At 39.0% G+C, this 21,427-nt stretch overlaps 1 protein-coding gene across 1 annotated transcript in view; it reads right to left on the bottom strand.

Annotated features, from left to right (window-relative positions):
- Positions 1 to 21,427, bottom strand: part of Unc5d (unc-5 netrin receptor D) — a 278,883-nt gene that overhangs the window by 48,188 nt on the left and 209,268 nt on the right. Inside the window, exons 11-12 of the mRNA XM_071609300.1 lie at positions 19,611 to 19,988; positions 15,238 to 15,322 (exon numbers count right to left, since the gene is read on the bottom strand). Of these exons, the coding sequence (XP_071465401.1) occupies positions 15,238 to 15,322; positions 19,611 to 19,988 (463 nt within the window). The remainder of the gene's footprint in view (positions 1 to 15,237; positions 15,323 to 19,610; positions 19,989 to 21,427) is intronic.

Genomic DNA, 21,427 nt, shown 5'->3' on the forward strand with positions numbered 1-21,427 from the left:
TTCGACTGCCAGGGGACAATTCTCTGTCTCCCTCTTTTCTAAGTTCTGTGTATATTCATAAGCAAGGATGTCAGGTTGGGGGTTGATTAGCAGTAACTGGGAATAATGACATAGCTCATCAAGCCATTATGTTCCATTAGTTGGGGCAGGGAAAGGAGCAGTTAGAACAGGGATTACAACCAGCAACATGCGTAATTCTCTGAGGACAGAAGCATATGCCTCTACTATTAAAGAGTTTAAAGATGTGGGTCACCCGCATGGTATTATCTAAAATAGGATCACAGGAAGGGGATGGCACGAGGCAGGCGGGGTGAGGTGGGAGGGAAACGACATACACAGAGGAATAAGTATCTGAATTTGTGAAATTTGAGCAACAACCTACTGAGAGATTAAACTGTTTGCATATGTTAAATGGCTTTCATTTACACACACATTCATAGGGTGTTTACCAATTAATATACTAAGGGAATCACAAATCATGTGCAAATCACCAGCTCCTAGATACAATTTGAGCCTCATCTTTCATGCAGTGTTGGGCTTGTGTTGAGCTTGTTTTAAAAGTGAAATGATGGCTCCCTGTGAGAGAGATGGGGGAAGGAGAAGACTGGATTTATGCATCCTGCCACCGTGACATGTTTTAATATCTGCTATGTTGTTTATTCATTTACATTCTGAGTGGGGAAAACAAACTACTCTGGAAAAACTCTGAATCCAATTTCATAGAATCATTTCATTTTAGGCTGGGGAAGGACCTAGGAGTAATCAGGACCAACACCTTCATTGTTTAGGAGAACTGCATGGGGTGGAATGCCCTACCTAAGGTCACATGGCAACTCTGAGGTAAATCTGAGAAGGGATGCTGGTGGGAAATGGAATGAAAAGGAATATGTTCCCTGGGGCATATTCTCAACACTGGATTTTTTTTTTTTTTTTAATGGTCCTAGGGATGAATCCCAGGACTCACACAAGCGAGGCATTTCCTCTATCACTGAGTTACACTCACAGCCCTGAACCTGGAATGTTAAGGGAAAATACTGGCATGAGAGTTGTTGTGACTACAGTCATAGAGAGCAGATAATGCCTTGGGGGCCTTGTGGTAGATAACATGGAAAAGATAGAGACTTGCTTCTGTTTTATATTATGGCTACACCAGAGATTTATTGGATCAGGACAAATTTATCTCATGGTTCTATAGCTCAGAGGTCTCCCTGAGCTAAAAGCAAAAATAGAGGGGTTGGCAGGTCTGCACCCCTCATGGAGGTTCTTGGCTCAAGGTGCTTTCTTCCCTCTTCAAGCTAGCAACAGAACATCTTCAGTCCTCTGACTCTGAAATTCCTGTCTTCCTCTTAGAAGGAACCTTGCATTGAGTTCCCCCTTGATGATCAACAATAATCTCTGTTTCTCAAGGTCTTTAAATTTATCAAGTTCTTTAAAAAAAAAAAAAAAAACAGGTAAAGTAATAAAATATCAACAGGTTCCAGGGAGAGGGATGTGGATATACTTTGGGAGCCATTCTTTGCTTATCACCAAGCTTCTCTTGAGACCCTCTGCTGCATCCCCCCAGCCTCCATCCAATGTAGTCTCCCAGACACTTAGCAACCTGGTCAAGGTATCCGTTTGGCGTTGGATTATCTTCAGTGTTTCAGCATCGTGAGCCCCTATTCTGATTTCCAGAGCAGGGCTCCAGATCTGAATGTAACTTTATGGAGTCCTGGGAAGTTGTTATGGTTTCATTTAAAGATTATAACACGGGAAAAACAGGAAGTTCATGGTGCAATTTTGCAAAGGGCCGTGTAGGATTGTTATAGAAAGTATGGCAGCAGCCTCAGTGTGGGCTGGTATCTTCTTCTCCTGGAGTTTTTATTAGGCTATAACTACGTGAAGTGGAAAGGATGATATATATTAAATATCTTAATAGGACAGGTTATTTCTAGTTCCAGCATGGGCAATAAAAGAGAGGGTGCATACAAATAAAAATAATTACAGCATGTGGTGTCCGTTTACAATGTGTAATCAAACCCACAGAACAGTGACTTTCTCTTATTGAATTAAGGTGGACCTTCCATTCCGATCTATTAGCAACACTCAGAGCCATTGTGATCTTGTCAATGGCATCTTTAATTAAAGACTCTTCCTGACCACTCCAATCATTTCCCATTGTGAGCTCACCTGGGTCCCAAATGTGCTTTGATTTAAAATGATGGCAATTTTTATTTAGGCGTGTTTTTGGACTGAGGGGGTATGAGGTAGAAGGGCAAGCAAAGAGTATGATTTGGGGGAAATTCTTTTCCCCCCATGAAGCAGATATTAAAATGACAATATAAGAATTCTATTTCTGTTTTTCCCTTTCCTTGTTTTTTTCCACTAATCTTTTTCTCTTACTTTTTGGGGACAATGGCATTATATTCTAACCTAAATGACTGTGAAAAAATCACCATGATTTTACTGGGGAAAAAGAGTATAATCTTCCACTAAAGGTGCATTAACCCTTCTAGGTCATTAAGATACCATTTGATAAATTGCCCCTTTTATTACACTGCATAGCAGTAGCCTGAAAGAATTAATGTAAGTCTCAAATGGCAGCAATTTACTCCCTGGCACTAGCAGAATGATTCTTTTTTGCTTTGTTACATAGGAAGTACCTTTCTTCATTAGCTCCCATACCTGTTATAGAGGTAATTAGTGCCAATATCTTGGAAAGGGTAGGTTTATACCATCAATTTTGTGTGTCCAATAAAACTTTCCAAAACCAACTTGAACAACAAATAGGATTTGGACCCAGGAATGACCAATGAGCAGAAATGGTGACAAGGACAATCCATTCATTTCCATCTGTTACTACCTAACTTGCAAGGAAATCCAGGCAAAGGGGACAGGACAAAGCTCTTCAAGGAGGCCTATGCCACCTGCCCTGCTCAGGTGGTTACTCATCTACTGATGAAAGGACCAGCCTACTCAGAGTCCACTGTGGGACTCATAGAGTAGACCTCTGAAGTATAAATCATAGGCCAATGTGCTACGAAAATCAGAGGCAGAGTTAATGGTATTTGAGGGAGTTCTGATTTATAATGAACTGCAAACTTGTTTGCTGTAATTGAATGCATCTTTCCTGAATTTAGAATGTGGAAACACTCAAAAGGGAAGAATCCTGTGTCAGAATAGAACTAAAGTAAACTTCCATTACCTATGTAATTAAAAAAAAAAATCATACCAGGTGTGGTGATGCACAATTCCAGCAGCTTAGGAGCCTGAGGCATGAGGATCACAGGTTCAAAGCCAAAGCCAGCCTCAGCAACTTAGCAAGGCCCTAAGCAACTCAGTGTGACCCTTTCCCTAAATAAAATATGAAAAAGGGCTGGGGATGTGGCTCAGTGGTTAAATGTCTCTGGGTTCAATCCCTGGTACCAAAATAAACAAATAAATAAAATTTAAAAGATAAAAAAATGAAGAATGAATAAAATACCAAAATGTAACATTTAAGTAGCACTTTAGGGACTGGGGGTGTAACTCAATGGCAGACTGCTTGCCTAGTGTGCATAAGGCCCTGGGTTCCATCCCCAGAACTGCAAAAATAAAATAAATCAATAAATACATGGCACTTAACAGTTTACACTGGACTTCTCAGATATGAAGTTATTATATTAACCTTAACCAAATCCAGAAACAGTTAATAATATATAAAATTTATAGATGATAAAAGCTGAGGTCTGGAGAAAAAGAACGTTTGCACAAGGTCATCCAGGCTGCTGGTAGAGCCACCAGAGCCCAAGCCTTCTGGATTCCTGTGCTCTTCTCATTCTACCCTGTCATCTTATTTCCCATAGTTTTCAAATTTCTCCTTGCAAAGCCAATGCTTACGTTGGCATTGAGTTGCTGACAAGTGACATATGTTACCAGTTCATAGATGCAGTTGGTAGATTCTTCTCTGCAAAGGCAGAGATTTCACCTTGAGTGGAGTGTGCAAGCATACTCCATGTCATGCCCTTTGACAGGTAAGTAGAGCAGCTGTCACACCCTCTGCCCAGAATCTGGATGCAGGATTTTGATTCAGCCGTTTTCTTTTTGATTCTTGATTATCACTATTATTTTCCCCTTTTATCTACTTACTCTTTAAAAAATCCATTTTACTTTTCAATTGTTCCCTATCCTTTTTCATGTAGGTCAAAGTGCTATATTTGATCCCTGAAAGGAAATCCAAAGTTGCTCCCAGGGTAACTATCATCACAAACCCTCAAGTGACCTTCAGCTGGCAAATCTCTTTCTGCTAATTAATCATCAGTTCCCAAGTCAGATTTCTGGGCATTATCTTCAACTCCTTCATCTCCTTCACCCCACATTAACACACAGATCCTGCCAACTTTCTCCCCCAAGTCTCTCTCCAAAATCCCCAATGATAGCAATGAGAGGATTAGAGGATGGGGTTTAAGACATTCAAGACTACAGACAAGGACACTCACAAACAGAGAGACTATAATTTATTGTCCAGATTGACATACTTTTGAGGCAGGAAAGGAACACCATTAATAACTGTGCTAAACAAAACGAGACATATTTTTGCTGTGCTCTCAAGGAGGGTGCTTGTATCCTGAAGGACTGAACTCAGGCAGTGGAGACGAAGCCAAAGATAATCTCTAAAGGGTGAACATGACTAAGTCTCCCAAATGTCCAGTCTCATCAATCTTTACCCATCAAATCTTTACCTGTCAATCTTTACCAATTAGTGTTGGTCTCTCTTAGATAGCAAGTGATACTGCCTAACATAGACCTTATGCTTTAGCCTCTTTGTAACTTTTCCTTGCATATTTTGTTTTACTTTTGCTTAGTTTCCAAAATACACAAGACTATTTATATCTCTGGCTCTTTGCACATCCTACTCCCCTCAACTGCATGTCCTTTATGCTCTTTTAGTTTATAGGTCAACTGATGTTCCAAGATGTTCTCTGAGCCCTTAGACGGGTTCATTCCTTCATTCCTGGTTATAATATTTGTGCATCTGTCACCACACACACCGCACTGCAATGCTGTTGTTAGTTTAAGTAAATGGGTTTGCCTATTTGGCTTAATCTATTAGGGTAGTAGATGAGTTTAGTTTTCCTACTTTTCTCTAACAATTGGGTGTGGTAGAGCCACCCGCTAAATCAGGGTCCCTTGAAGCCATTTCATTTTGCTTCTATAACTTTTCAGTTACATCTATTATTATAATAATTTATTTGGTTTTTAAGACTCACTTTTCTTAGTATTAAAACTTTTTCATCTGATTTAGAATCCCACCCCTCCTCCGTAATCCCCACGGACATGTTTGCAGGACATTCAGGCACTTGTGCACATGAAGCTCTGGAGGCTTGGTCAGCAGAAGGGGGAGGGGTTGCTGGTTTCCCAGGCATTCCTTCCTTGAGCTGGTCTCTGTGGCACTGTGTAGGAAGGAAGGAAAGAGAAAACGTATCTTCTCCTTACTTAAATGCCTGTGGCAAGGTGGCCATCTTTTTCTTGGGTGATTTCAAAGATTTTTAACAATACGACAATCTTTAATGGGCTCAGTACAGTTGGTGGTGACTCGAAAAAGTCTCAATGACCTTTGGGTGAGTGCAGTTGACTGGACTGCCAATAGTAAGTAGCTCCGTGTGCATTTCAGTTACACTTGTCAAGTGGCTCCCTGCTGGCAGCAGCCCTAACTTGCAGCGTTCTGACTTACACTGAAGTGGCCCTGACAAGTCTGTGGTTTTCATTTTCACCTTGGCCCGTAACTCATGGCCAGGGTTCATCTTCTCTACCTCTTTAGAATGAGGAGACTTGGAAATTATGGAAGTGTTCTTTGCCCCTGGTCTCCTAGGTTTTGCCACCACGCCCTGCCCTGCTCTGCCCTCTCAGTTTTGTTTTTCTCTGTTCCCTGGTCGCACAGGGAAGCAGAGTCAATACAATGATAAACAATGAGAAAACCAGGTATCAGTGTCCACTTCCTACAGATGACCCAAATTTTATGAGTGTTTGTCTTGGGGATCTTGGTTTTGGGCTTTGGAAAGGGCAGGGAAGAGCCATTTTTGGTACTTGCATTCCTCTAAAATGTGACTTCTCTTTCCCTTGAGTCCCACTCTTCTATCATTAGACAGTAAGAGGGTATGTGATTGAGTGGGTGGGAGCATGGTTGCATTAGGATAAAATACTTCTTTGTAGGTTCTGCAGGGAGTTGGGAAATTGACTTTAGCATTACAGCTGGAAAATTCCTGAGATATAAATGTTGCGGTATTTGTGTTTTTTCCCCCTAGTCACCTCTGAACTTTGTCAGTTCCAGGAATCCAGAAGAAGTACACTGGATTCCAAATACCACACCCTGCTATATGTCTATATATATCCCTAAGTATCTTTTCATCCATTCATCCATCCCACTTTCTCTCCCACCTTCTTTATATGGTATTATATTCTGCTTGGTTTAGAGTAATGGATACAAATAAGTGGTTATTGACTTAATTGAGTGCAAGAAACCACTTGTGGAACCTATTTCACAAGTCTAAAACTTTCTTTGCATTGAGAGGTACAATTTTTCTTTCTTCTTTTTGGAATCGAGAACTGAACCCTAGGGGTGCTTAACCATTGAGCCACATTCCCAGCCCTTTTTATTTTGAGACAGGGTCTCTCTAAATTGCTTAGGGCTTTGCTAAATTGCTAAGGCTGGCTGTGAACTTCTGATTCTCCTGCCTCAGGCTCTCAAGCCACTGGGATTACAGGCATGTGCCATCAAGCCCAGCTGAGAAGGTATGATTTTGTTGTTTTGTTTTTTGCCTGAGTAGAGGGATGGTTTGACATATACCCTGTCTCCAAGTTTGGGAGGCAAACACAGATGCAAATCAACCCAGAAGGGTGACCAGACTTTCTTTCCTGCTACAATGCTGTGACTAATCCCCTAGTATCAGGGCAGAGTCGAAGGCAGGTGTTATTCAGAGCTCAAGAGGCAAAGTTTGATGAGGGACTGCTATGCTTACAGTAGTAGCCTGGTGGCAGGGGCTTCTTATCTTCCGAGGAACCAGAGGTCCCAGGAAAAGTTTATTCAGGGTGATGAAAAGTTTTATTATGACCTTAAATATTTTGACATAAAAAATACTACAAAGATTCATATAATAAAAACTCCATTTCTATTAATAAAGTGGCCAGCTGGCCAGTCCTTAAATCTTATTGTGAAAAGATGAATTTATACATGATTTCTTTTTACTCTTCTAGAAATGAAGTCCCCCCCCAATAGTTTACTATGCCACATGAAGTTATTCCATAGAAGTAGCCTTCACTACTTCCATGAAGTAGTCTTTGAGCTCATTGTTGGCAAAGAAATTCTATCTTCTTCATTTTCTAGAGCTACTTTTTCTGTCTTGTAAGTCTAGTATTTAGTTTTATTTAATGCACTGCCTTTAAAACTTTGGTGCCATCTAAGCACCCTTAGAAAAGATAATGTTTATATTATTGAAACCTCTATCTTCCCAATCATTAATGCAAAATGTTCCCATTGAACAGAACATGCCATTCAATTGGGAAAAAAAAAAAACAAAACAAAAAACAGAAGACAAAGTGGTTGAAATATCCCATCTGGACTAAGTCCCAATTTCAAAATGCATGTCATGTTGTAAAATTAGTTACAACATTTCCAATGCTAGTAAAAGCATTTGGTCAGGAATATCCACATGACAGTGTAATTGGAAAAAGAAATGAATGTTTGCCTTTGGTTTCATTTTATTGCTTCTCAGAAGCAAACTCCCTATAATAATTTTCTGGTCTAGTTCTCTACTCTGTAACCTCCGGGTGGGGCGGGCTGTAGAAGAGAGCTTGGAGAGGGGGAAAAAAGAAGAGTATGCGATATCCATATCTTCTTCTCACAGTAATATGGGTGGAGGGTCTGTGCACTGAGATAGCTAATATTTAAACCCCCTTTCTTGGATTACCTTAATTTCATTTAATAAAAAAATGATTGGTACTTGGTTAAATTAGAAAGGATGAAATTCTGTCCCTCCAAAGATTTCTGAGGAAAGTAAAAACTAAAACAGAAACCACCCAAATCTTTCAAATTAAAATTTGGGAAATGAGACCATTTCTTTCAAGAATCCCTCCTGGATTCCTCACTGCACTGAGGCCTTTAGAAAAGGAGGACACATCTAACACTGACCCAGTCCAAGACTTCTCACCAGCACACACTGCTGGCAGCTCCAGTATCTTGCCACTGCCTTTCTGTGTGGCCTCTACTCCCTGTTCCCGTGATGTCTCCGAGTGCCCTCTGTGACTGTACATGAAACCCAACTCTTTGTGGCAAGGCCTGGGGTGGAGTTGGAAGGAAGCTACTTAAAGTGATGTTTGGGCATTAGAAAGAATTTGAAGCAGAGGCAAACCTCTGGATTTAGCGACTCTTAAAGCACACCCAAAGCTGTGGAAAGCTATAGAAAATACACCTGGGGAGACAGAAATCATTGGGGCCCTTATACCTCTCTGTCTGGCCAATTTCTTGTCATCTTTTAAGACTGAGCTCAGATGACATCTCCAGGAACTCTTCCTTCACCTCCTCCTCTTTAAGTCTACTCTTACAATGCATTAAAAGCCCTATTCTATTTTTCCATTACTTTCTGTGGAATCCACTACTGCAGTGGTACAAGCTGAGAATCCCTAATCTGAAAGCCCAAAGTTCTCCAAAACCTGAAACTTTTTCAGTGTTGATATGACACCACAGGTAGAAATTGCCACAGCTGACTTCATGTGCCAGGTCACAGTCAAAAGACAGGCACAATAACATATTGTGTAAAAATATCTTCAGGCCATCTGTATAAAGTATATGTGAAAACAAATGAATTTTGCATTTAGATCTGGGTCCTGTCTCCAAGATATACCATTATAGATATTAGGAATATGCAAACATTACCAAATCTTAAAAAAATTAAAATCTGAAATACTTTGGTCCCAGGCATTTCAGATAAAGGATACTTGATTTGTAATTACACTGAATTACAATGTTATCCGTGTCTTCCCAAATCTTGGCACCCTCTCTGTGCATTTCATGGTGTACTCCCATTATTAAGCATAAGCCCTGTCTTCACCTTTCATCAAGTATTCTTTGGGAATAATATGCCTAATTGTGCTGTAAGGTGGAGTATGATTGTTATAGTTTGCATCTGGAATGTCCAAATATTCCAGGATCCTGGATTTAAGGCTTGGCCCTGAGCTGCTGCTGCTATTGGAAGGTGATGGAAACTAGAAGTGCAGCCTGGCTGGAGGAAGTAGTTCACTGGGGGTGTGCATTTGCAGGGAATATTGGGACCTTCAGCTTTGCCACAGTCCCAAAGTGATGGGGCCAAGTGATCATGGATGGAAACCTTTAAAACCATGAGCCCAAATAAATCTTTCCTCCTTTTAAGGTGATTATCTCAAGTACCATGTCACTACGACCAAAAGCTGTCTAACAGAGGGGTGTAGCATAAGGAACACTTTATTAGAAAATCTTGCTTTGTGTCCAGTCCTGCTATACCCTAAGGCAAACCTACAAGTTTTTCTGATCAAAGCTACAAAATTAGGATGATTATATTATTATTTTCAATGTTAATGTGAAGATAAAAATGTTTTATCAATGTATAAAAGTTAACATGCTATATATCCATATATAAATATATCAATTAGAGTTTTTCTTCTTATCATCTTTAAGAATGTTGTATCACTGTATTGCTATGTTGCATACAATACCCAACATTTCCAAAGTAGGCAAGTACCTACTACTGTTTTTCAGATGAAAAATCAGAGACACTTAGAGTTTTATTAGTTTACCTGTGGTCTAAGCATAGCAGCAGCAAAGCCTAGACCTGTAGGCAGGACCTCTGATACCTGAGTAGACCAACACTCTGCCATGGGGCTCAAATTGTTTCTGAAGATTCAGCCTTGTTCCCAAGCTTTCTTCTATCAATGCTATAATTTAACAACAGCAGTTTACTCCCATAGACTTCTAAGATATGCTCAATTTGATCCTGACTTGCCTAATACTCGGTGCTACGACAGAGCAATTCCAGAGGCACCTGCTTATAACAGCCAGAATTTGCAATACAATGTCAGAAAGCTGTTTTCTTATTCTCCTAGATTGAGGAAAAATAGTATCATTTAGTCCATGTGCTTTGGAATTGAAGTTGGACATTCTTGGTTCAAATACCAGCTTTGATTAGCATGTCCTGGTTAGACAGTTTAGCTTCTTGGAGTTTCCACTGTTAAGATTTTTTTTTTTTGGTCTAAAATTTGGTACAAAATTCTCTTCCTTAAAATATTATTGTGGAGATTAAATAAATCTAACGTATAGGAGGTTTCTTTACAAATTATATGAAAACAGGTGAAGTAACTTATTACTTTTTCAAGAATGTAAAGATGGCTTTCAGCAAAACACTATTCACATGTATGTACAAAAACTTAACTGAAATAATTTCTTAAATATTACAATTAGCTATATAAGTCAGCTTTCTGTCACTGTGACAAAATGCCTGAGATGGTTAACGTATAAGAGGGAAAGTTTATTTTGGCTCATAGTTTGAGAAGATGGTTACTTGGTCCTGTTGCTAGATGGGCCTGTGGAGGAGGCACAGTGCATCATGGTGAGAGCATGGAGTAGAGGAAATTGCTCACCTCCTGGCGGTCAGGAAGCAAAGAGAAATACAGGAAGGGGCTAGATCCCCAAATCCCCTTCTAGGGATCAGCCTGTTACCAAATTTCCTTCTACTAGGTCCCTCTCCTAAAGTTTCCACCACCTTCCAATAGCCCCATACGCTGATAACCATGCCTTCAACACCTGAGACCTTTAGGAGAATTTCAGATCCAAACTACAGCACTGACCAAAGGCGCAGACTACTGGAGGAAGTTGGAAAGATTCATTATGGCAGTTGTTTCCAGTTTGAAAATATAGAAGGCACAGGAATGTTGAAGGGGAAAGTGACACCATTCTTCATAATGCAAAGTACAGAGTGTCCTTTTGGAGGCTCACCAGGAACACAAGTTGGATCTCCCAAGAGAGAGAGGGTACATTCAGTGCAGACAAAGAACAGTCTCACAGCTTATCAAAATATGAAAACATAGCCACACGAGATAACTTGAATACAGGGGGTTGTTTGGTGTCTTTGATTCATGCCACAAAACCATGTCCCTGGGAATCAGGGATGGAATTGGAATTAATTGTATCAGTTACAGTTCCCATAAGTCATTACCTTGCCACACCAGGGATGTAATTCAGAAAGGGGCAATAGAAATGTGTGGTCAAGAGGAAAATGGAACAGACTTTAATTTAAAGATGTTGCTTGGAAGCATAAAAATGTTGTTTGGAATCCTACTGTATTCTGCGTGTTGGAGGTGATGGAGGGTCAGCAAATCCAATTCTTACACCCATGAAATGAAAGCAAGGGAAAAGTGGTGGCTTTCGAGGCAAAGATGAAAGAAACAGAGCAATGCATTCCAGCTCTGTGCACTCCAAGAAAAGTTTAGGATGACAGATGGACAGCATGAAATGAAAATAGAGTTTCCAGTGACATTACAAAGAAAAGATGATACAATGGCCTTTTCCTGATTAATCACAAGATTAAAAGCTAAAGAACATAGATCTAAGCAGCTTCTTGGCACAGATGGAAAAAATTCATCCCAGATTAAAAAAAAAAAAAGGGAGGGGGGGGGAAGTAGGAAGGCATTTCCTATTTTTAGTGTTTTTGTAAATACTTTGGTGCCACTCAAAAGGGAATGAGGATTGCCAAGGAAGCTAAATGGCCTGTAGCCCAGAGAACGGTCATTTCCTCAAGAGACAATGTCTGGGAAGCTTTCAGTAAGCTAAAAGGGAATGTGTGCTTCCTACAATTTCATACTCTAAGAAAATGTACACCTCATCTAAAGTTCTAACTTCTATCCAGCTTCCTAGAGAGCAGTTATAGACTCAAACCCTAGATAGAGGTGGATAAGCCATATTGGTTAACATGGAATTTCAAAGCTAAAGACGGCCAGGAGAGTGACCCCAGGAGGCCAAGCTATCTCTTTATGTCTTTGGGCTCTGCCAAGCTCATAGGTATTTCTCAAAATTGCAGAATGTCCCGAGTGATCATTCCTTTCTAACACTTCCAGGACATTTTATTTAAGCTCTTGGATATTTGATGTCTGTTGGAACATTTCAGCTCTGACTTCCTAGGAAGAAGCAGCCTCTAGTTTAGAGACAGGGGTTAAGGGAGGTTGTAAACTAGGTGCCTTGTAAAAATGTGAAAGAGCTCTATGTTGGTTCTCAGGAAATAAGGTAGAAGACGCTGGGGGTGAGTCTGAATGGAAGGAGCTGGACATAGGCTCAGTATGTGGATTAGAATGAAGGAAGGAGGATGCAGAGATAGGGCCTGATAGGGGGGTCATAATTCAGGGAAGGCTGACTGGATTCTACCTTATACAGTTGACCCTCCAATATATTTTGGTTCTGTTATCTGCAGATTCAACCTCAGATCAAAGAATATTATTCACTAAAAGAATATAGTATAACTGTTTGTATAGCATTCATGTTATATTAGTTATTATAAGTAATACAGAGATGATTTAAAGCACACACAGGAAGATGTGTATAGGTTATGTGCAACTATTATGCTATTTTACCTGAGGGACTTGAGCACCTATAGGTTTTAGTATCCGTGGAAGTCCTGGAACCAATGCCTTGTGGATGCTGAGGGATGATAGCATTTGAGTTTTGCAGGACAGAGTATTGAAAAACACATTGTATAAAGAAGGGATCTCAATTTCAGGCATGTATGATTTTTTAAGCAAATCAAGGGATAAAAATGAGGTGACTTCTACACAATGAACTCTAATTTTCAATTTGCTGAACTCTCACCTAAGATTTGGAGAAAACTTAAAACTCTGTGAGTCTCCAGTTTTCCCCGTTAATGGAATCATTTAGACACCAGCAGCTTTGGGGGCATATAGGAAACGAATATAGATGTAACAGGACTGAGAAAATAACAGGAGTGCCCAACACAGCCCAGTCACGCACCCCTCAAAGAGCCTCACCAACAACACACTTGCAAAACCTTTCTTCCGTTCCTCCCAAGTCCCAGAGAGCAGGAACCTGGGGCCGCTGGGCTCCTGCAAATCCTTTTACAGAAAGAGCTATCGAAATCTGTTTAAACGATCTATTTCTCTGGTTGTTTTCTTTCCAGTGTTTTTTCTTTCAGGTATTCTTTGCTAACAATCATAACAAAAATATCTATTCTAAAATAACCAAGATGTTATGACTAAAAATGCCAGAGGTATATATATCCAGTTTATGAGAGAAATTGCTTTTTAAAGAGGAGTTAGGTTTATCTTCTGTGGAGGAAGGCAACATTTTTACAAATACTATAGTTGCACTAAGAAAATAACCAACTACTTTCATTAAGAGTATGAGACAAGATTTGTATTTGTTCGTGTAATTGAATTTAATGCTGCTGAAATTTGTCAGAAAGCTATTGGAGTTTAGACCATATTTTTTACAGTTAGGAATACTGCCTAAGAAGTTGTCTTTCCGTTTATGTAGAGCAGGACTTATGCTGACCTTAAAAGGGTCATGAATCAATCACTGTATGAATTTGCATAATGATGATGGCATCAAAGAGTACCTCCCACAACTCTATTTTTTTATTGTATTTACTTATTTATTTTCAGCGCGGGGGATTGAACCCAGGGGCACTTTATTATTGAGCTAAACTCTCAGTCTTCTTTTTTAAAATTTTTTATTTTGAGGGACTCGCTAAGTTGCTCAGGCTACCTTGCACTTATGATCCTCCTGCCTCAAGCCTCCAGGGTCATTGGGACTGCAGACATGTGCCACAGCACCTGGCCAATCAACATTTGCGGGTCCTGCTTATGGTCTGCCTACCAATTCACTGTTTGCCATATGGTGCTCTATGCTTACTTACGTACCATTGCTCCTAAAATGTAGACTCATGAACGGTTTATGCTTCTGCAACTAGTTTTTCCCTCTCTAGGGCCAAGTGGGTCACTATTTCACCAACACATCTCCATCTTATTGACTTCAAATTTTCAGAAGAACTTCCATTTCATATTTAAAATATCGTGCTTAGTGTTTTTTTTTTTTTGTTGTTGTTGTTCTTGTTTTTTTTTTCCTCTTATTTTAATGGTATATCCAATTAGGAAAACCTGAAAATAGGGAAACTTATAAAGAACACAGCAACAAACTCCACTGTAATTGTACTAGCCTAAGCCAATAATTATTAACATGTAGGTGTGTTTCCATATAGTCTGTTTTTTTTAAATAACTTTTGTTGAGTCTACTTTAAATACCTTTAAGTTCATATATCCTAAGTGTCTATTTCAGTGATTTTTCGACTTGTGTGACCACCTTCCAGAAATTTACTTTTAGAACACTGTTCTTATTTCTTTCTGAGGTAAAATGGATATAAAATAAACCACACATAATTACATATGCAATTGAAGAAGTTTCTTACACTCATATGCACACACATCCACACATCTGTGAAATCATCATCAGAATCAAGTTTATGAACATATCCAACATCAAAAGCTTTCCTATCTCTTTATAATCCCTCCCTCTACCTGGCCTCCTTGGTCCCCAGGTAACCACAATCTGGTCTGTATCACTAGAGGTTAGTTTGTATCCATAATTTGTTCCTTAATATTCTTAGTATCTCATTGTATAAATATACTCTTGTATAAATATAATCAACTCACCTACATAGAGAAATTTTCCTTGTTTCCAGTTTTATCTGTTACAAATAAAGCTGCTATAAACATGTGTACTTTAGTCGTGAATGGACATGTTCTGTTATTTCTCTTGAGAAACTACCTAAGAGTGGAATAGTTGAATCATATGATAGGTGTATATTTAACTTGTTAGAGACACTATCAAACTGTTTTTCAAAGTGGTTACACCATTTTGCATTCCCACCAGCAGTGTAAGAGTGTTGTATTTCCTTCACAACCTTGAGATCATTTGGTATGGTCTGACATTTTAATTTTGACCATGTAAGTGGGAGTTCAGTGGTATCTTCTTGTAGTTTTCTTTTCATTTCCCCAATAAATGATGCCAAACATCTTTCATGTTTTTATTTGCCATCTACATTATCAACTTTGTTAAAATTTTTCCTTGTTTTCTTTTCCCTCTTTTTAAAATTAATGCACTATAATTATACATAATAGTGGAGTTTGTGGTTACATATTCCTAGATGCATACAGTAAAAGAATATAACATCTATCTCTGTCTCTCACCTGGGTTCACCTTGGTTGATGGACATATAAATCTCCCAAGAGTTCTCCTCTGGAATGGCACCATGTGGTATGAGTAAACTCACCCCTAAGACAAAAAATGCAAGAGGTTATTCAAGGTATTCCAATTGTTTTAAAGTACAGCACTTAAGTACCTTATAGCTACCCACAACAAAGAGCCTTCTCAAGGCAATTTGTGAAATTCTAATCCTTAGAAGGTTTATAAAGTCCATTGTTTTATAATTGTGACATAGATAAGGGCATATTATTCCATTGAGTATTAAAATCAGTTTCTTTTCTAAATTTTAAATCTTTCCAACATTATTTATCTATAAAAGACTGGGTGTCCTAAAACCAGGCACCATCAAACATATCTGGGAATGTTTATATATATATATATACACACACACACACACACACACACACACACTTATATTGCTATAATACATATACATATATATAAAATATGTATAATTATATATATAAAACATATCTGAGAATATTGATACATCAGTTGATCTGCTCCCAAATTTTAAAATGTATTTATCTTGTTTGTATCCACTCACTTCTAGAAATGTACCTGGGATAATGGGTGAGCTAAGATTTGCGTGAACCTGTTATGAATTGTGCATCAGGAAGCAAGATGAGGTGGTACTCAGAGGCCTATGCAGTTTGCCAAGAAAACTAGGAAAAATAAAAGCATCTGATAAAAGCTGAGGAACCTTTTAGGTTATTGTGTAACCAATATGGTCCTAAATTTGCAAACAGAAGCTAAAAGAGTTAAGCTAAAAGTGACTTAACCACATTCATATTAATGTGAAATTGCAAAAAATCCCAGCAGTATTATGAGCGAAATCACATAATGCAAGGAGGAAAGGCATAGGAAGTCACATCACACTGCATTTTAAATGTCCCCTCTCTTCTCTTGAATGCAGTGAGGAAAATATTTCACTTTGGCCAAGAGAGATGTCTAGGGAGAGCTGAGATTCTTTTTAATGTAGTTTCTTGTTTATAAAAAGAAATGAAATAGAGTAATAGTATAATCTTTACAAAATAAAATCTCAGGGCATCCTGTTTTTTGAATAATGCATCTCCTCATCTTTTTTTTTTTCTCTCTTTCATTAGAGTTAATCACACAAAAAGCTTTCAGGCTGCTGCTGCTAATTTAAATCTAGAGATGGCAACTTTTTTTTTTCTTAGCCTTCTACGTGCCTGTATTAGCAGCTATACAGTTGAGGAATGCAAGACTCATTGCAAAACAAGTTATTTGTGATTCCCATATATGAGCAATATTTAGTAACATGCTAGTTATCATTAGTATCTTTCAATAGCACTAAGAATGAGGCACATTTAAATCTTGCTCACAGCCTTACAGCAAGGAGACCCATTTATATTCTGGACCTTAACATCAGTATTAGGAGAACTCTAACTGACACACTTAGGGACCTCCAATCAGGAAGGTGCCTCCTTGCATTTTCTAGTTTTCCTTAAACATAGTTGCCAAAAGAAGGGGCCTCCATGATATCCTTTCCTGCTATTGAACACAAGTTGCAATGCAGAGGATATTCGGTGTGTTTGGCTGTCGACCTCAACATGCCCTAGTTATTCTGCCTTGTCTTAGTTTGACGTAGCACTTTCTCTGCTGCTGCCTTCCTTCAGGCTCTCTAGCCCACGATGACAAAGACACAAGCAACCCCTACTCTTCATAATGCCACATCACATCAACAACACTTAGCAGAATGCCTTGCATAGAGCAGCAACACACTAAACAGATCATACACACATGAATAAAGAGGGGGATTCAAAATTCCTGGTAAAAACACCAGGATGTAAGTCTTGTTGTCTGGTGTAGATCATCATGGCTTAATGATCTACTTCCAGATCCAAAGAGAAAGAATATGAATGAAGCTATCTGAAAAGGGGCTATTAGGCAGCACATCATGTCTTTGTTCTTTCAAGTTAGCTTAATTCCCTGGGTTTAGATTGAAACATTATTCATGATACTCCTAAATTCAACCAGAATCTACAGGATAATTGGAGCTTTAAACTATTTTTTCTCTTCTTCAATCAGAAATTATATTATTATTATTATCTGTCAAACATACTTCCTTCCTCCTACCCAAACATGCAAATTGTATGCAGAGCCTGAAGACAGTCAATCAAGGCAAGGGTTGTAGAGGGAGGGAGTATTGTTGGCAAGTTATATATATTATGAAGAATGAGAGGCACTGTGGGAAAGTTTTATGCCTATGGTTTCTTAAAGAAGTATTCATTTTCAATATGTCATTCACTAGTTAACTCTGATCAAAGAAAAATATATTCCCCCCCAATTCCACCTGCTACTCTGACAGCCTTTTATTTGATATGACAACAGAACCACCTGTCTGAGTTTCTTGTTTCATATTTTGCATAATAAATCATTTCTAGCATGTGCCATATGACAATTTGGGATGGATGGCATTAGAACAATCTGATTTCTATGTGTTGCTTTCTTTATCCCCAGGGCATATTTTTCATTTATATCCTGCAAATAACAGGAGATATGTTTCAACTCCCCACATTTATTTTTCCCCAAACACATTCATAGACTCTTGTTCAGTGCTCCTTGTCAAGAACTTTGAAAATTCCCCTTTCACAGAATAGGTGTGTGGGAATCTTTCACAGAGCTATCAGAGTTCTTAGTTTTCAACTTGGGTCTTTGTTAAGTCAGAGGGGGAGGAAAAGAAAGCTCTTTGGTTCATCATGATTTAATCTCTTCACTTTCTTTAATGAACATAAAATAAACATAGCTGATGAGTGGGTTGGTCTGGGCATTCCTTCGATATGTGTAGAAGATACATGTGTACATACACACACATACACACACTATAAAATGATGAAGGGAAGAGAAAGGAGGAGGACTGGCCAACCTATTCAATTCATAACTACTGAGACAATGCCAATCATGAGCTAGGAAGAGGACATAAGGTGAAAGCAGAATGATTCAATGCATGACTTTGTATGAGTTATGATGTGTGTATCTTGTTCTTTGAGAGGGTAGGGGATGTGTCTTACATTTCTTCATCCAGAACACACCCTTGTAACTTATGAAACCTTACAGAGAGAGTACTTGGTAAATATGGTTGACTGATTCACTCTACATTGAGTCATCAAAAGAAGAGTGACATCATATGCAAACATTTATACACTGATGCTCAGACATATTTCAACCAAGATCCTTTCATGTCCAAAAACACTAACCAAGAAAGGTATGGAGGATTGGAATTTTATCCAAACATAATCATTAGGTTGGCATTAGAGGGTTATTTAAAAGAAGTAAAACAGATTTTGAAATGACGTTTAAAGAAAGTAATTAATTTGGGAGAGAATGAACAAGTCAACATTCATCAACTTAAGGAAAAGTTGAGTTTCAAGTTAGTAAACTGTCAGAGAGGTCAGTTAGCTATAACAATAATATTGGACTAGTCCTAGTACAGATTTCATTTTATGAGATAAAATTTTGGTTAGCTTTACTTTAGAGAGAAACCTGCCACAGCCTTGAATCTGTGCTAATCTAACGATGCTTGCAGATCCAATGGCCCCATCCCTCTCATCCAGACACCCTGTGACTCAGCACACTACCCAATTCTCATTGCTTAGGACTCAGGGGACAAAGTGAAATTCTGCCACCCACTTAAGTCCCAGGCTGCAACTCCAAAAACTAATCCACAGTTAGGACGTCATTTTAAAAGTGAGCCGAGCTGGGCACCTTATGTGTCCTGCAAAACATCAAGAAAATCTCCTCTCTTCCAACCCAAAGAAAGAAAGAAAATACTTGGAAATAAATTGTGCTTACAACATAGCCCAGGAACTGAAGTGGCAATTCAAAGGAGCAGCTTTGCAATGACTATTCATCATCGCTCATCATGAAGTAACATGCTTAGCAAGGTCTATGAACACTGAGTGTGTTTATTAGGTCATTTGCTGATGAAATGAGACTGTCATTGCATTAAATTATCTATTAGCATATAAGCCATGCAAAGCTATAAACATGGTACTTGTTGTGGTCATGCCAAAGAATAATTTTGGGGCTACCTGATCATGCCCTAGGTAACATATTTCAAAGGGGCTTAAACCCAGGGGACTACCTAGACACTTTCAGCTAATATGGCTACCAACTCTAACAGGCATTTAAAACATTCTGAGATAACAACCACAAAGCCTAATCTTAGCCTTGGTCCTGGTGTGCTGTGTAAATCAAATAGACCAGTAGAGTGGTGGCATTTCTGTTCTGACAAAGGGATGATAAACATCATAAAATGAATTTGACACGATATAATTATACGAAGTATTTAAACAAACTCTGGAAAGTACACAGGCACACACTTACCACCCACCTGTATTTGGCATTACTAGGCGCCCTCCTAAATGGCCAAAGACACCAGTTGTCCTCAGTTCTGTCCTTGTGGGGAGTGATGACAGATTTTGGATGTATGGCGTTTTATTTCGGGGATGCATTGTACTAAAGCTGCGGTTGTTTCCATGGGGAAATGTCCCAGAGTGATTCTTGCCGTGGTACTCGGCTCTCTCTGACACTCCCAGAGAAACCATGAATGAGCTCTGCACTTTGACTTTGATGTCCGACAAAGGGTTGAAGAGGGAGGACTCTGTCATGAGTTCCTTGTCCAGCGGGTCCTGTAGACAGATGGGACCACTGTATGTTCGGCTCACTGTCAGGTCTGGTTGCATGGCAGAATTCAGGAGCAGGGAGTTACCTGGTTAAAAAATATATATATACTGATCTGTCACTCAGAAACTACGATACCTCCATTACCCTTTTACAGCTGCCTTCTCTAACTGCAGGCCCACCCTGAGAAAGCAGAGTGGCCACAACAGGTTGGTTCTTAGTGACCAACACCTTGAAACTCTGGCCCTACTTCCAGTCCACTCTTTCAATGCTGCCAGACTAAATCCTTCACCTTCTGAGATCTTTACATGCTTGATTTGGAAAACAAATATTTCTGGCACTCTGGCAAGTAGCTCAGGTATTGTTGTTCATGTGATTTTAACTGGCAAAGAAGAGCTAAAAAAAAAAAAAAAAAGATGTTTTGCAATCCAGTTCAGAGAAAAATAACATCTGTTCATTTTAAATGGCAAGAGATGACACAGCTTGGTGACTAGGTAGTGCCGTTTATAATGAAGCTGCCTGGTTTCAGCACATTTTTCGTGGAATTCTGGGCACTTTCTGGAGCTGCAGGAGGACATGATGTGTCCTCAGAGCAAATGGTTCAGGGGACCTCATGAATCGCTTCATGTCTCAGTAGCCAATTCACTTGAACATTGCATATGTCACCGAGAGGAAAACAATACTCCATATGGGGACAAAAAGCAACTCAGATTCTATGTGGGGAGCAGCTCAGAACAGTCTCCTTTCTGTCTGAAAACAAATGAAAAAAAAAAACAATCTTTACAAAAGCATGAGAAATTGGACTTTGTCATCTGTTGGGGAGCACCAATTTTTTCTAAGCCAAATATTAAAAAGAAATGCTGTGATATTTTTTTGTGATGAAGTAATCTCGTTTATTAGTAAATAACAAAATAACCCTCAGTCCCAAACCTCCCACCCATATCAGTCCGTCAATGTGACATCTCAAATTGAAACCCAAACCATATTAAACAATTTTCCTTTGGGGCCTGACAGAAATGTTTAAAGTATGGTATTTTTGAAAATGTTGCAATTCTAGGCCATATTGTAATTTTCATAATTTGTAACAATGCCAGCAGGAAATCTATAACCCTGACTTTTACCACCTCTTATTCGGATGCTCTAAGACTGCAAAATCACAGAGAAAATGTACAAATGAGATGAAATAATGCTGCAAGATCTAATGTCTCCTTGTGGTGTATTTCTTCCAAGCTTGGAGCTACTGTGACAAGACAAAGGCCAATCAAGTCTCTGTGTTTTGTAACAGAACCACATTGAGTTCTATAGCTTAGGAACCATGTTCTTGTTTATGGTCTCCCCAGGCAAGAAATGGGACTGTGGAATGATCCCATGTCTGAAAAGAGTTGGGAACTGACGTTTCCATGGAGACTTCAAGAATTATATGTCCAAGTTTACCAAGCCCTCACCTACTGAAACTTAAGTTTTGGTTATTCTTGAAAGACTCTCTGAGCTCATGTGAAGCAAACAAATGAAAAATATTTCCTAGAA

The sequence above is a fragment of the Marmota flaviventris genome, chromosome 3 (assembly GCF_047511675.1).
Source record: "Marmota flaviventris isolate mMarFla1 chromosome 3, mMarFla1.hap1, whole genome shotgun sequence".
Classification (NCBI taxonomy): Eukaryota; Metazoa; Chordata; class Mammalia; order Rodentia; family Sciuridae; genus Marmota; species Marmota flaviventris.